The following is a 13,934-nucleotide window of genomic DNA, read 5'->3' on the forward strand; positions in this document are numbered from 1 at the left end:
TGGATATTATTTAACCTTGGTTTTTAAAATAAAATGTAAAGATTTTGGAAGAGAGGTAAGTACGACAAGTATATTTGGATTAATAAACTTTATTCAAGCAGTCTATGTTTGCAATGGAGAAAATTTAAAAAGAATTATACTGAATTCTCTTCCAGATACATGTATATGAGAAAAGTGCACTATCCAAATGGAAAAAAAATTAACAGTTTTATCATTCTTATCCTGCCAATCCAGGATGGGTAGAAGGAGTGTCAAAAAGCCTACATAAACCTCATTCCTTTAATGCTCTTTGTCAGGATTCTGAAAGCTGCCAGTTAAATGGGGAAGAGTCAGCCAAGAAAGCACTCTAGAAACAGCAATCACTGAATACTTCTGTCTGTTCCACTGTCTACTTCTCAGTTTGTGACACTGAAGTTTTATTTTAGCCCTGCAGGAAAAATGCTCATTTTCTCAAAAGTCAAGAAGTTAACAGAAAGGGAAGAAAAAAAAAAAAAAAGACTGATTTTTTTTTATTCCCAACAAGGTAAAGAATTCATTTTTATCATAGTACTTTGGATTTAGAGTCTGCCATGCATTTGATGACAAAATTGAAGGATTTGAATTTTCTAGTTATTAATTTGAAAATTTTATGATAACAAAGGTTTGTCCACATATAAAATTTCACTGTTTAAAATAGAATCAATAATGGAATAGCTGTGTAAGAGGAATCTATGGCTTTATCTCATGCTGCCCAGGACTGCTTAGAGGGGAAGCTAGAGGGTGAACTGCTACTGAAACTTTTTATAATTTATTTTCCCTCATCTCTTAATTTGTTCTGCTAAGACATTTATAATTAGAGTCAAATCCTAATGAAAATGGTGCTTATTTTGCACAACAAGTTAATTCTTTTCCTCTCTGTTCGTAACTTCTAACAAAAAAAAAAATCCCACATTGTGCAGAAAATTGAAACAAAATATAGATGTTTTCTTCTTTGAACATTAGGGAGGGGAGATGTGTACTGTGGGTGTATCTACTGCCAGCAGGCTACAGACATGTCAAGAAAGAATATGGACAGCATATGTCTACAAAAAGTGAATACAGATTCACTTGGTCCTGTTTCTTGGCTAAAACCAGAAACCTACAAACCTGGACAACCTAGGAACAAACTTAACTGTAGAAAGGATTTTCAGGCTGTCTCACTCACCTCCTGAACACTACCCAAATATAGCTAGGGTGGACTCCAGCTTCAATGTGTTATCAATATGTGATTTGAAGGATGTAGTTAACAGGGCAGAAATCAGAATTACACACCTCACTGACCCATCGACAGCCACTTGCAACCGTAACAGTGCAGCAGATAGCTTGAGAGGCATCTTCTGATTTCAGACAAAATCAGAAGGGCAATATTCTCACAGATAGTACCTCATTCTTCATCCCAAAAGAGACATTTCTCCCAGTCTCATATCAACACTTAATTCACTAATTCCTAATTCTAATTTTGGAAGATGATGTACAGTGAAAATCTAACATAACTGAAATCAGTGGCAAAACATGTGCTAACATCAATGACATTAGAAATACATGTCAGCTTGAGACTCGGATCACTTGAAGACCTATATATTGAGATCAGCAGGTCTATAACACCTCTCAATAAAACAGTGACCAACACAGGACCACAGGTGAACTGTGCTCCTCTAGGAGATACAGTATTTAAAAAGTCAATAGAAAGCATCCTAATTAAATGATATCAGAAATACAAAAAATAGGCATGAAAATATCATTATGATGAGACAAAAGTCCCAAGAATCTCATATTCCGGGGATTTGTACTTTAAAAACAATAAAAGGAACAATAAAATGCCAGAAGATACTTTAAAACTTAAAAGAAATTTTAAAATTGTTATTTCTGTTATACAAACAGCTACAGCATAAGTTTCAGGAATCTCTTCTGGTTTTGAAGGGTGCTTAAAAAAGAACTAGTTGCACTGAAGAAAACACCCAGCAAAATGCAAGATAGGAAAGCTACTGTGTATTTCACTCTTCCATCAGTACTCTCTTGATTTTCATTAAAAGGTCACATGAAATCAAAAATCTTAGCTGTACACATATATTAATGTACTAGACAAAATTGTTTCTGATAAGTGAGCATTATATCTTGCACTTGTGGCAGTCAGAATGACAAATATAAAATGTGTCACCACTGAAAATCAGGAGAAGGGTAGTTCAGTTTCTGGTACAGTGTGCTGGCAAAGATGTATATCTTGAAATTCTGAATGCAAACCATACAACACTACAAATGAACCTGTTAAAACAAGTCAATTGATACATTGTGTATCATAGCCAAATTATGTCCATTTAGCTCAATTGTGAGTTAAAGGAAGAAAAAGAACAGGAGAAAAAAAAGGTCTTGACACTAAATTTTACTATTAATAAGTTATTGAATAAAAGCTCAGCTGAAAAATTTTGCTAATTTTCAATTTTTAATTTGAAGTAAATTTTACAAAAAAGCACATAAACAGCAAAATCAAACTATTTTCATTTGGACTAAATACAACATTTAATTGGGAAAAAAGGTATCTGTTTTCCAGTTCAACCACTTCCATTGTTATAAATATTATAACCAAGATTTGATTTCTGAAAAGCTCCTGGAGAGCTCCAACTTATCCACAAACAGAATTTTAGGCTATCTCTGTCTTGACTGGAGTTGTCCATGAATACACTGAAGTTGGAAATGAGAAGCTTCTTAATAACTAGCACACTAGCACAGAAATCAGTGATTCTAATACAGACAATTTTGAAGAGCAACAGGCACAAAACCCATATATATTGAAGATCTATCTTGAAAGGAACTACACAAAGGCTAGGATCTAATTTTTCTCCCTTTAAGGAGAGCATTGTCATTGTTTCAAGGCACTCTGAGACTCTCTTGCTCATTCTTTCCATGGCCTATGATACTCTTTCTATGCTAAACGTAAAGGGGGATTATATTGTGCAAAACATCCTGAACACTGGGAAACTTTAGTTAACAAAGGGAGTATTTCTCTAAGGCAAAAATTTACTCAGAGAAGAAAATGCTTGCTGCCTAAGATTGTTCAGCTATTAGGTTGTTATGGAAACACTACCCTCTTTTGTCAGTGAACCAACTCCACCAAACGGATGCAGGGCTCACATTACGATACCCATGTCCTGTGTTCTGTAATGACAAACTCTGAGGGGCTCCGCACTTCTCGCTCAACATACAGGCCAATTATACCTTTGGAGATAATGTCCCCTTGAGTAATAGACAGAACAATAAAGGATATTTGATTAGCACTCATATATCATCACTGATCACAGAATATTCTGATAATAATTCCTTGGAAGGGGTCAACAAGATCATCAAAGTCCAGCTCCTGGTGCAGCACAGAACAGCCCCAAGAATCACATCATGTGCCAAAGTGTTGTCAAAACATTTCTTCAACTCTGGCAGGCTGGTGCTGTGATGTCATGTCAGGTCCTGAAGCATGTCCCAAGTTTTAATGGCCCTGATAAGCATTCCAAAGTTCTCCATTCGCATCCCTGCTGCTTAGAAAATTCAGCACTGATGGCAGGTAGGTAGTAATGATTTAGAATAAGCACCACAATATCAAAAGCCTTCATGAACATCCAGCTGTTTCAGAAACATTTGTGTTAAATTAGGCTAAATTTCATAGAGTATTTTCAGCTGGTTTAGATCAACTGTTACCCTGTTTCCTTTATTATACTCTTCCCTCTATACAACTAAGATGATTTTTCTTGATCACTAAATATCTTTCCTTGAAAGTATTTAATCCTGGGGAGTTAGACTGTAGGTCAGGTGTTTAAGTGCACTATATCCTGCTATCTCTGGTTTAAAAAGCCTACTTAAATGAAATACAGCTCTATTAGCAGTCCTTCTGTTTGAAGCAATTCAAATGTAAGTGGCTTTCAGAAAAGTTTCTAACTGCCCTCAGATCAATTTGAGTTTCAAAGTGGTGAAGTATCAATGACTAAAGCTACACTCTTGAATTTCCATTTATCCAGACAATTTTTTGTATCTGGCAGTGTGATGGTTCCTTCTTGTGGCCGCTTTTCACTGATTTGATTATAACTAGGAAATGACTGCACAAAACTGAAGGTATAAATTAATCAAGTTATAAAAATGTATTTGGGATCTTAGTCTCAATCTGGAAAACTGAAGTGTGCAAATATTCAGGATTACTGCAGTCAACAAGAAACTGATGATCAGACAAATAGGACTTCATTTACCAAGCCAAGTGTTTGATGATTTTGAAACTAAGTAAAAGACATATTTTAATGTTGATAAAAATGTTATTACAGCTAGGCTCTTTTTTCTATTCAGGTTTCTGGAGAATAGTATCCTAGATATTTGTATAAGACTGCTGACACAGTCTTACAGCTGAGGTTATACAGCTGAGGTGATATGACACACTGACAAGTTTTCAGGTTCATTTTCACTGTAATGATAGGAGAGGGATGCCAGGCTGAGAAAGAAAAAAAAAATAAAAAAAAAATCCCCTAATAGTGCAAAGAATTGGCCAGTTTAGGGACAGTTTAATAAAAAAGTAGTAGACGTTGAATTAATACAATATATCAATTTCCCTGTTGTGATTATTAGGCCATAAGAAGAAGGTATAATTAACTACAGACTTATTAACTGCCTGGTCCTCCTAACGAGTCACTGGCATTTAACCATAATGAAGCAATTTTTTTTAGATAACAAAAACATCCTGAGTGACAACGGCAAGATTACTTCAAAGTACACTTAACTGGGCAAAGGAGCAGAATAGCTGCTATCTCTTTCTTTATGTTCCAGCTCCTTCCCTTGTGTTTGTCTGCTATAGGCTACTGGCAACACATCACATATCTAAGGACAATTTTTATCCCTGATAGAATCCATATCTTTGATGTAACTGGGTAGAGTAGCTGTACAAGAGTTATCTTTAAAATTACTGCCTTGGGAATTGCTGACTGTGCAGTGGCTGAGAGCTCAGCACAAGTGAAGCCCCATAGTATTTACCTTATTTCTTAGCTAGATTTTGCAGCCCACACTGAGTTCTGCTTTGCCACAGCTCAGCTGTTTTCAGAGTTGAAGATGGCTCACTAAGGTGTCCTGAACTGCAGCCACAGCAAAGTAGCATAACGAAACATAAGAGGTTCTTGAACTAGAATTCTCTTATCCAATGGTGATTTTCATGCAGTTTACAGAGAGAAATGTCTCTTGTCATTGAGATGCTTTATCAAAACCTTTGTTAATCTGCATAGACAGATCAAATTGCCCAAGGAAAAATTTTCATCCACAAGTTGTTTGGGAGAAACAGTTTGAAAAGGCCTCTCTAATTCCTGATGATACTCAAGGAGACCTAAAAATAGTTTAATTATTACTACCCATCACTCACTATTATTGAAGATCTAACATGTAAACTGCCACCTAGTCATACTCATGGGGAGTTTCTGTAGTAGAAATTATAAAAGCAGACTCAAAGAAATATAATCTCCCTACTCGGTAGGGACACACACTTAACTACAACTAAAAATAATTAGCATTTAGTTGGTAATGTAGCTCAGATATCATTCAATATTTCTCCTAAATAAAATTGATGACACTATGAGGTACATGGATGGATTGTGGTACAGAATGTCTAAGCTACTAAGGGTAAAGGTCTGTAAGGATCTTTAACAGCAGAGCCCCAAAGCATCCCCAATACCTAAATCAGTATTCTGGACCCTGTATAAGTGACCAAAACCACATTACATTAATGAACATATTTTTAACTTCATTTACACCTTTTCCAAGATGTTTTGTTTCTATTATTCACAATATTTCATTACATCCCTAAAAGCAAAAGGAAATTACTAATGCATGGCTTATGAACTAATAAAATTTCATTACTATTTTTCAAGATCACATATGTCATGTGAATTCTTTTTTAAATAGAAGAGCAGTATAAAAAGTAAAATGAGTAGCAGAAATGTCTAGTTTAAGGAGTAAGGATACTGTTCTGGAATAGAACGGTACAATATCCAACAGGACAATATTGTCACGGTTTGACACGGAAAAATAATTTTTCTCAGAAGGAAGAGGTCAATTTGGATATTGACCAATTGAAGGTGGACACACCTCTGAGAACACAGAGGGGTTAAAAGCAGAATTCCCAGGAGAACTCGCTCTCTTTGGTTCCGGTCAACGTGCAGTGCAGCCTCTCCCCTGCCCGGCCGTGGCTGGGTGGGGAGGGGGAGGCCCATGGCCTGACTGAGGTGGGCCCAAGGGTGGAGGGACTGGAACCCCCTGCAGATGGAAGGAGGGAAATCTGGGATGTCTCCATCCCCCCCAGAGTCTCTCTCTCTTTCTCAAGAAAGAGACAGCAGCGGCTTGTCAGCAGTTCACTGCGGGGAAGGAGAAGAGCGGGGTGGGGGCGCAAGGTGCCCAGCTGCTGTGGGAGCTGGAGTCTGGGCATCAAACCATCCTTGGGAGTTGGGACTTTTAATCCTTCCTTAAGAAATTAAAGCTTTCTGAAATTTTTCTCCTCCTTGGTTTGGAAGAGAGGAAGAGAGACAGCTTGGACCCTGGGATGTTGGAAGGAGAAATTCTAGGTGGGAGGAGATGATGGAGTGGCTTTTGGCTGGACTTTTTCTTGGTAGCCACAGACTGAATGGATCTTCTCCTCCAACAGAGACTGTATTTTAGGAGGATGCCAGTGAGCCAAGAGACCTGCTTCAGCTGGGGAAAGACAGAAGTGGAGTGAACAGAGAAAAGTTAGGGAGGTTTGTTGTGGTGCCCCCTGTCTTCAGAGAAGAAGAGAAGAAGATCCCTGCTTTTGGACCCTCAGCCCCAGGGGAAAATGGGGGTGACTGTGGTCCCAAAAATGAAAAACTGAACTGTTGTTTTTTCCCCTCTTGGCAGGGCATCCTTGAAAGGAAAAATCCTAAAAGCAGTCTGTCCATCCATGCATTGGTGGTGAAACCACTGTGCATGGAAAGGAGAGGGACACCATGGCAAACTTCTTCTCTGGGCGGTGCCATGAGTGACATGGAAACACAGGATGTGGAGCTGTGTTTCTAGGGGGGTCTGTGGCACAGGAGAGACTCCTCTCTCCCTTGATGGACTGAGTATCGATTGTCTGGAGGGTGGAAACCTGACTGGGGTCCAGATCGTGTCTCACTGTGGTTTGTTGGAGTTGGGTGGTGGGAGGAGGAATGCTTTGGAAGGTTTTAATTTTGAATTTTGTGTGTGTTTTCTTCTTTCTTTTTCCTTTTATAGTATTATAGTAGTAGTAGTAGCTTAATAAAGTTTTTTTTTTCCTTGTTATTGAGCTTGGGCCTGCTTTGCTCTGTTCTCAATCGCATTTCACAGCATTCAATTGAGAGATTGCATTTTCATAGGGATACTGCCATTGTGCAAAAGAATAATCAGTAAGATTGATTAATGAATCAATTATATTCATTTTATGAAATGAATCTATGAAATTTTAACCCCAAATTTATATTTTACTTAATTGAAAAAATGTTCTCAATGAGCACAGTATTTCAGAATATTCCTATCATGCCTTAGCTATTAGTTTAAAGGTAGAAATGCTTATACACTCTTCCAAACTTGTCCTATTAATCTATCATAGAAACAAAGAACAGTTGAACTTGGACTGAGACAGTTTTTTTACTCTTAAATCTGTGCTAATTAGAAGCAACTGCTTTAACTGTGAGTATAAACCAATAAATGTAACTGTTCCTCTTCCTATAGAAACCTAATTTCTTGCAAACAGACATAAAACTCACGCAACATAGGGTTTCAGAAGTAGAAATAGCCAACTATATGACTACTTTTATTTGCTTTCTATTCAGTTTTTCTCCCTGAAAACAAATAACCCTTTACCATTTATTGCATGGAGTTCTCATCCTCTGTGATTCCTTACCAGTTCAACAATAAAATTCAGGAGGATTACAGACCAGTCTGTTTTTCTCCCCAGAACCTTACATATCACATAATACAGAAATTTGAAACAGTATTCCCAAAGTTGCCATGTCTCAGTGACACAAAAACTGAGGGAAATTCAGGGGAAAAAAAAATTGCAGAATTAGATATTTATTTTAAATAAATGATCTATAATCATATGTAACTTATTCAAGCAATAAATCTACACAGCCTTAAGTGGCAGGATACAATTACATCTAATGCTAAATACCTTATAGAATGACATGATTTATTTAATTTGGTCCATTTCTAGTATAAGATAAAAGCCAAAATTATTTCAGATATGGCTTGCAAGGCAGGCCATTTAAAAAACTTATACATTTATAGCTCAAAATAAAACCACGTTTTTTCTATACAGCTGAATGTTCTTCCCAATAATATGCCAAGAGGCAAATATCATAGTGGTATATGGAAAACTTATAGAAGGGATTACAGTATATTTGTATTCTCAATGCATTGATCTTGTTAGATCATCTAAATATCATGCGTGCCCTCATGAATGTCCTACAGTTTCCTTGGTTATACTCTAGGCCTCTGATACACACTATTTTAAACTACACAAAACATACTTCCAGATTAAGACACAAAAATATCCTTAATAGGATCTGTGTTTCATGCTGATCTTAATGGACTTACTATACCTAAGAAAAATGCTTGTGTTCAGTGGAAAGCACAATTCCAAAACTGGTATTTTAACTAGTGAAAACTCCGTCTTCTTTTAAAAATACTAATTATAATGGGAAGATCTGTTGTTGAGCCCCATTATTAAGAAGACAGGTAATGAATTCCCCCTACCAATTTATTTGGTATGTGTATCAGTCTTTCCACTGCAATACATATGTTTATGGTAATTATTCAAGTAGAAGTGTGAAAAACAAAGATACTTTATCTTCTTCCTCTACTGCAAAGCAACCCACAATACTGTCCTGCACAGACTAATGTTTTTTTAGATTATAAAAGTCATAAACAAGCAGTAGAAGCAAGTAGTCATGCTGATGTTCAAGCCAGATGCTGGTCCATTCTGTGCAACTATGCTATAAAGATGCTATCCTATTTTCTGTCACCTTTTAGGCTGCTGCTTATAATGCAGGTTCCAGCAAGTCTTCTTTAACCCAAATTTAATAGAGAGGTGGGAACTATGATCCACTCCACCTTATCTTGCTATCTGGTCCTCATACACTGTGCACAATATAGCTCTGGCACTCTTTCAATATTAGTTCAGCTGTGAAATCAAGAAGGCACTTCCCTTACACAGACCAGATCAGTAACATGATGGTAGTCAACAATCATCTGTCATCCTTGTACATTACTCAAATCATGATTCCTAATCAAGATCCAACAGGTCAGAAGGCCAATTGCCTGTTTCAAATAGGTCTCTGCTGCTGAGAACTGTCATTTGTCAAAGCAGTCAAATTACTTAGAGCAATATTACTATATTCTGAAATTCCTGTACCAGGTGGTGACTAATGAAGAGTTCAAACAAGGGTAATGGAAGAGATAATATAATTTTGGAGAACACATACAGAATTCTTACACATAGGATCATACTTAAAGATAATATCTGACTTAGCATAATTCTATTAGTTTTTAACTATTTCAACTTATTGCTTTTCAAACCTATATATATAACACAAACAGCAGTCTGTCAAACTTTCATTTAATACTTTTCTTAATTCTCATTCATATTTAATTTTCAAAAATGGATCAGATATTCATTCACATAACATGAAAAAGCAGAGTACTTTAAATTTTGAAGTAGTTCCATAATGTCGTTGCTAAGGGGTGTTTAGAAAAACAAGAAACAAGTTGGTTAAAGGATTACTGCAAAAGGCTTGTCTACAAGACACTGTTTCTGAGTTGGCTTTTTGCAACCTTGTATTTATCCAGAAAAGTATTTCAACATCTGCTTTCTTTTCACTTCTACAACATTTTGCTATTAATCTTTATTTTTATGTGGAACTCTTATGGTAGCTAATGGAAAACTATAATCATACTGTGCTAAATAAACAGAGTACTGCATGCTTAAAAACATAAACCTACATATTCTACAGATTAACACTTACACCAATGACTGTGTAAAGGATTATTTGGTGATTTACCTGGTCTTGAGGAAGGAACTCTTGCTATCTCTAGGGAACAAGGCTTTTTGGTGACTGCTATGTCTATCGAATCACAAAGAGTGCTGTCATTTTCTGAAGGAACTGCATCCAGAGGTACAGAGGGTATTGCTTCCAGTGCATAACCTCTCTTCTTTGAATAAGATTCCTGAAATGCAAAAATTTAAGTAGGTAAGAGATATTTCTCAGATGACAGGTAAAGAACCAGGCTCAATAACTCTGGCTAGCAAGATTCAACAAATTAAATACTGCATTCTGCTGAAATCCAAACTGTAACAGACCAGAAGAATTGCATACTGGAAGAAAACATTTCTTAAGTCTTAAAATTTTTGAATAATACAGTTCTTGTTCAGTTTACAGAAGAACTATATTCATCAAACTTTGTATTTAATGAAAACTGGATTACTGCTTCTGCCATACCTAGGTTGTAATTCAAGGGACGTCTCATTTTATTTTTTAATTGTATCTCATAAGACCAAAAAATACATTAACCACTACAATTATGTTCTCTTCAGGGATGGTGTTACAGAATGTTTACATTACATATAAGAAAACTAAAAATATGCCTTCTACATATGGATAGCATGATCCCAGGCTGTGATGAAGATTAATTACTGCACTACGTTTGAGCAAAATATTGACAAAAGGTCCTATGACAGCAATACGTACAGCAAATTCTACTGATTAACAAATGTTGAGGGGGGGGGAAAAAAAAAGGAATTAGAAGTTTTGCTGGTACAGTAATTGAATCAAGCAGAGTGTTTCTAGTTTTGAACATGAATAAGAAGATAACATCCGGTTTCAACAGAATTTCACCAGAGATTTATTTTTTTAATCCCAGCAGAAAGCAATTGCATGGGCAAAGACACATTTTCACATCTTTCTTATATTGGACATGTGGATGTCTCTGAAAGTCAAGCATCAGACATAAATCAAGTAGGATATAATAAAAGGCAAGGGGCAAGAAGTTCCCTGACAGTTAGATATTATCATAGCCCTACTCAGAAAATGATTGAAGAATACAATGTCCAAAATGTGGAGTAACAATTTCTTCACCAAGAACTTGTATTACCTAAGGCAAGCTATGTCTGTAGCTAATAATGCTTTTTCAGATAAATGATTTATACTGTCAGCAAATAATTACATGACTCTTAGCCTTTTTTTTTTTTTCCCTGGTCATTGTGCTCATTTTATCTTTATGAAAGTTCATCATTTGGCCTCTTGAAGGATAGGGTTGAGATGAAACCAAGAGCTGCTTCATTTCAAAATTAGTGATGACTTTAGTAGAGACGGATTTAAATCCCAGGTTAACTAACAAAGAACTTGAAAATGAACACTGGTAGCAGTGATCAGGGAAAAAAAATCATACAAATAAAATAAATAGATTAGAATAATAAAATAAATATAATAAATAAACAAAGAGAATAAATAATAAATAGAATACTTGTAATTAAAAAAAAATAGTACGTAGTAGCAAACAGTACAAAATTGGTGGCCAGCATTCAAAAAACATACCTAAAAGAGGAATGCGATTGCATCTCTGTTTCTCCCTTTACAGTTTCTACCTAGTCAGATTATGTGCTCTCAGTATTAGTAACCTCACATATAAAGACTAATAATAACTAGTTTTAGGTAGTAGAAATTATAAAGATTACAAAATTTTGCAAGTAGGCTTCCTGCAGCTCCAAATGTAATTTTATTAACTTAAGCCATTTTATTCCTCAAATGAAGTTAACAGAAAATTATAGAGGCATCAAAGCAGCTGAAGTGCAACTGCAGGACAAGAGAAGGAATCCTTCCAACCTTGAAAAAAAATTTTTTAGCCTGTCCATTTAAGTCTGCTATAAAAAGGCAGAGGCAAAAATTTATTTACCAAAACAATGACTGAAACAGAAAACTTCAATGTAATCCTTGTACTATTCTAGCAACATGAATTTATGTCAGAATGCCAAAACCCTACTTATTGTAAATCTGCCTAGAGAAGCCCATGAAGAAATAGTGAAGCCTTAAAATTGCCACAAAACACCCAAAGTGAAATTCTGTTCAGCACCTGAGTTCAGCTACATTTAAAAAAAACCATTAAAATTGATACACCAAACATTAGAATGGAGTTTGGATCATACTTTCTGTCACCCAGTATTCTGTCTGTAAAGGCATCCAGCAGTGCTGACCTAGAGAACAGTGAAACCAATATGAGATTAGGTCAAGCATGTAGTAACTGCTCCTCCTTCTGCAACACCTTGTGGGTCTCACACTTGAGAGTCAAAAGGTGCTGACTTTGTTTCACGTGTCTACCAATTCAACTTTCTAGAATTACCTTCTCAAGTTGCCTTTAGATCACATGTCCCCTTTAATAGTTTTCATGCCCCCAGTTTGCCCCCATTTTTCAGCTACCTCACCAAGTTTGACATCACCATTTTATACTTTAGATGGCAATGAAAGGTTGTTCTTCACTTATCCCCTCCTAGTGATGTTGCAGACATGTGCACTTCCCATGTCCTCTTCTTTAGGGAATGAGAAACACTAACCTACTTACCCAGCTGTTCCAGGATTTTGACCATCCCTGTCATCCTTCATCCTCTCAGTCTTCAATCATATGACAGCGATGGCATTTTCTCAGATTTCCTCATTTAAGATGAGGGCTCACCAAGCAGTCATACTGACATAATGATCTTCTGTACTCTACTCCTTTCCTAATTTCTCTTAGCATTCAGTTTGATTTTCTGAATGTTATTCAATATTCTGTAAGTAACTTTGCATGAATATAAATGTCAGAAGAATAAATAAAAATGATGGGGTTTCTCAGAAAACTGTTAGAATGTAAACTAGCAGCAATTAAATTCTTCCTAATTATCTCTCTAATAAATAAAATACAATAATAGTATGTCCAGCAGAAGATAAACTAATTAGAGCCAAAAAAGAATTGCTAATACTTTAGAAAGCCAGCAATTCTATCAACCCATTAAGTGAAGATGATAAACCTTAACTAAAAAGTGTGTTTGTAACAAAAAGAAAAAAGAAAATGCAGAAAGGCATTGTAAAGGCTCTGGTTGCTGCAAAATGTTCTCCATTTTGCTGGTACTGAGCATTCCTAGAAATTTCTAAGATCTAAACTAATTCACCGACTTCTACTTAGATGTTAGCAGATGTTGGAAGATTATAAGTATCATATGTGAAGCAATGTGATTCTGTTCTTTTCTAAGACTGAAAGCTCTTGACCAACTGCAATAACAAGTAACTACAGTAATTCTACATGTCCAATTTATTATTGACTCCAAAATAAAACCTCCTAAAATACTCGTCCCTTGTCTTTAGTTCCAAAATCAAAATGTGATTCTAATTTTTGTTTTAAAAATAGAGATTATTCAATCTCAAATTTCTATTAACCACTCCAAATTGCTGAACATGAGACATATAACTGACCACCAACATCAAGACAGAATTTGTCCTTATTTGAAATTATAACTTCATAAAAATAATGTGTTGGGCTGCTAGTACGTTAAAACAAGTTTGGAGTTTTTTGTGAAAGGATAAAAATACACACACAATGGAAGTAAAAATAAACCCCAACACTAAGAGTGAGTGAGTCACTCTAGTGGGAAGTCACTAGAGAACAACCACCCATACTATTCAATGTAAATTAGATTTTTTGTCTTGTAGAAAGAAACAGTAATGTGACACTGAAGTTGCAAAGCACATGCCAGGGACACACTGTGGCCCTCATTCATAGGCCTGCAGTCAGCTGGGTCTCCTCTGAGCATATGTTTGAAGGTATAATACCTATGATGCACTATCTGAAACTCGCACAGGGGGAGGAGGACTGTTAATCAGTTGGAATGAAATTGTTCCTAA

General features: G+C 36.0%; 1 protein-coding gene across 8 annotated transcripts in view; it reads right to left on the reverse strand.

Annotated features, from left to right (window-relative positions):
- Nucleotides 1-13,934, reverse strand: part of ANKS1B (ankyrin repeat and sterile alpha motif domain containing 1B) — a 397,248-nt gene that overhangs the window by 272,178 nt on the left and 111,136 nt on the right. For all 8 annotated transcript variants that reach the window (XM_077783569.1, XM_031507463.2, XM_031507479.2 and 5 more), the window contains one exon: nt 10,065-10,230. In XM_077783569.1, the coding sequence (XP_077639695.1) occupies nt 10,065-10,230 (166 nt within the window). The remainder of the gene's footprint in view (nt 1-10,064; nt 10,231-13,934) is intronic.

The sequence above is a fragment of the Lonchura striata genome, chromosome 5 (assembly GCF_046129695.1).
Source record: "Lonchura striata isolate bLonStr1 chromosome 5, bLonStr1.mat, whole genome shotgun sequence".
NCBI lineage: Eukaryota > Metazoa > Chordata > Aves > Passeriformes > Estrildidae > Lonchura > Lonchura striata.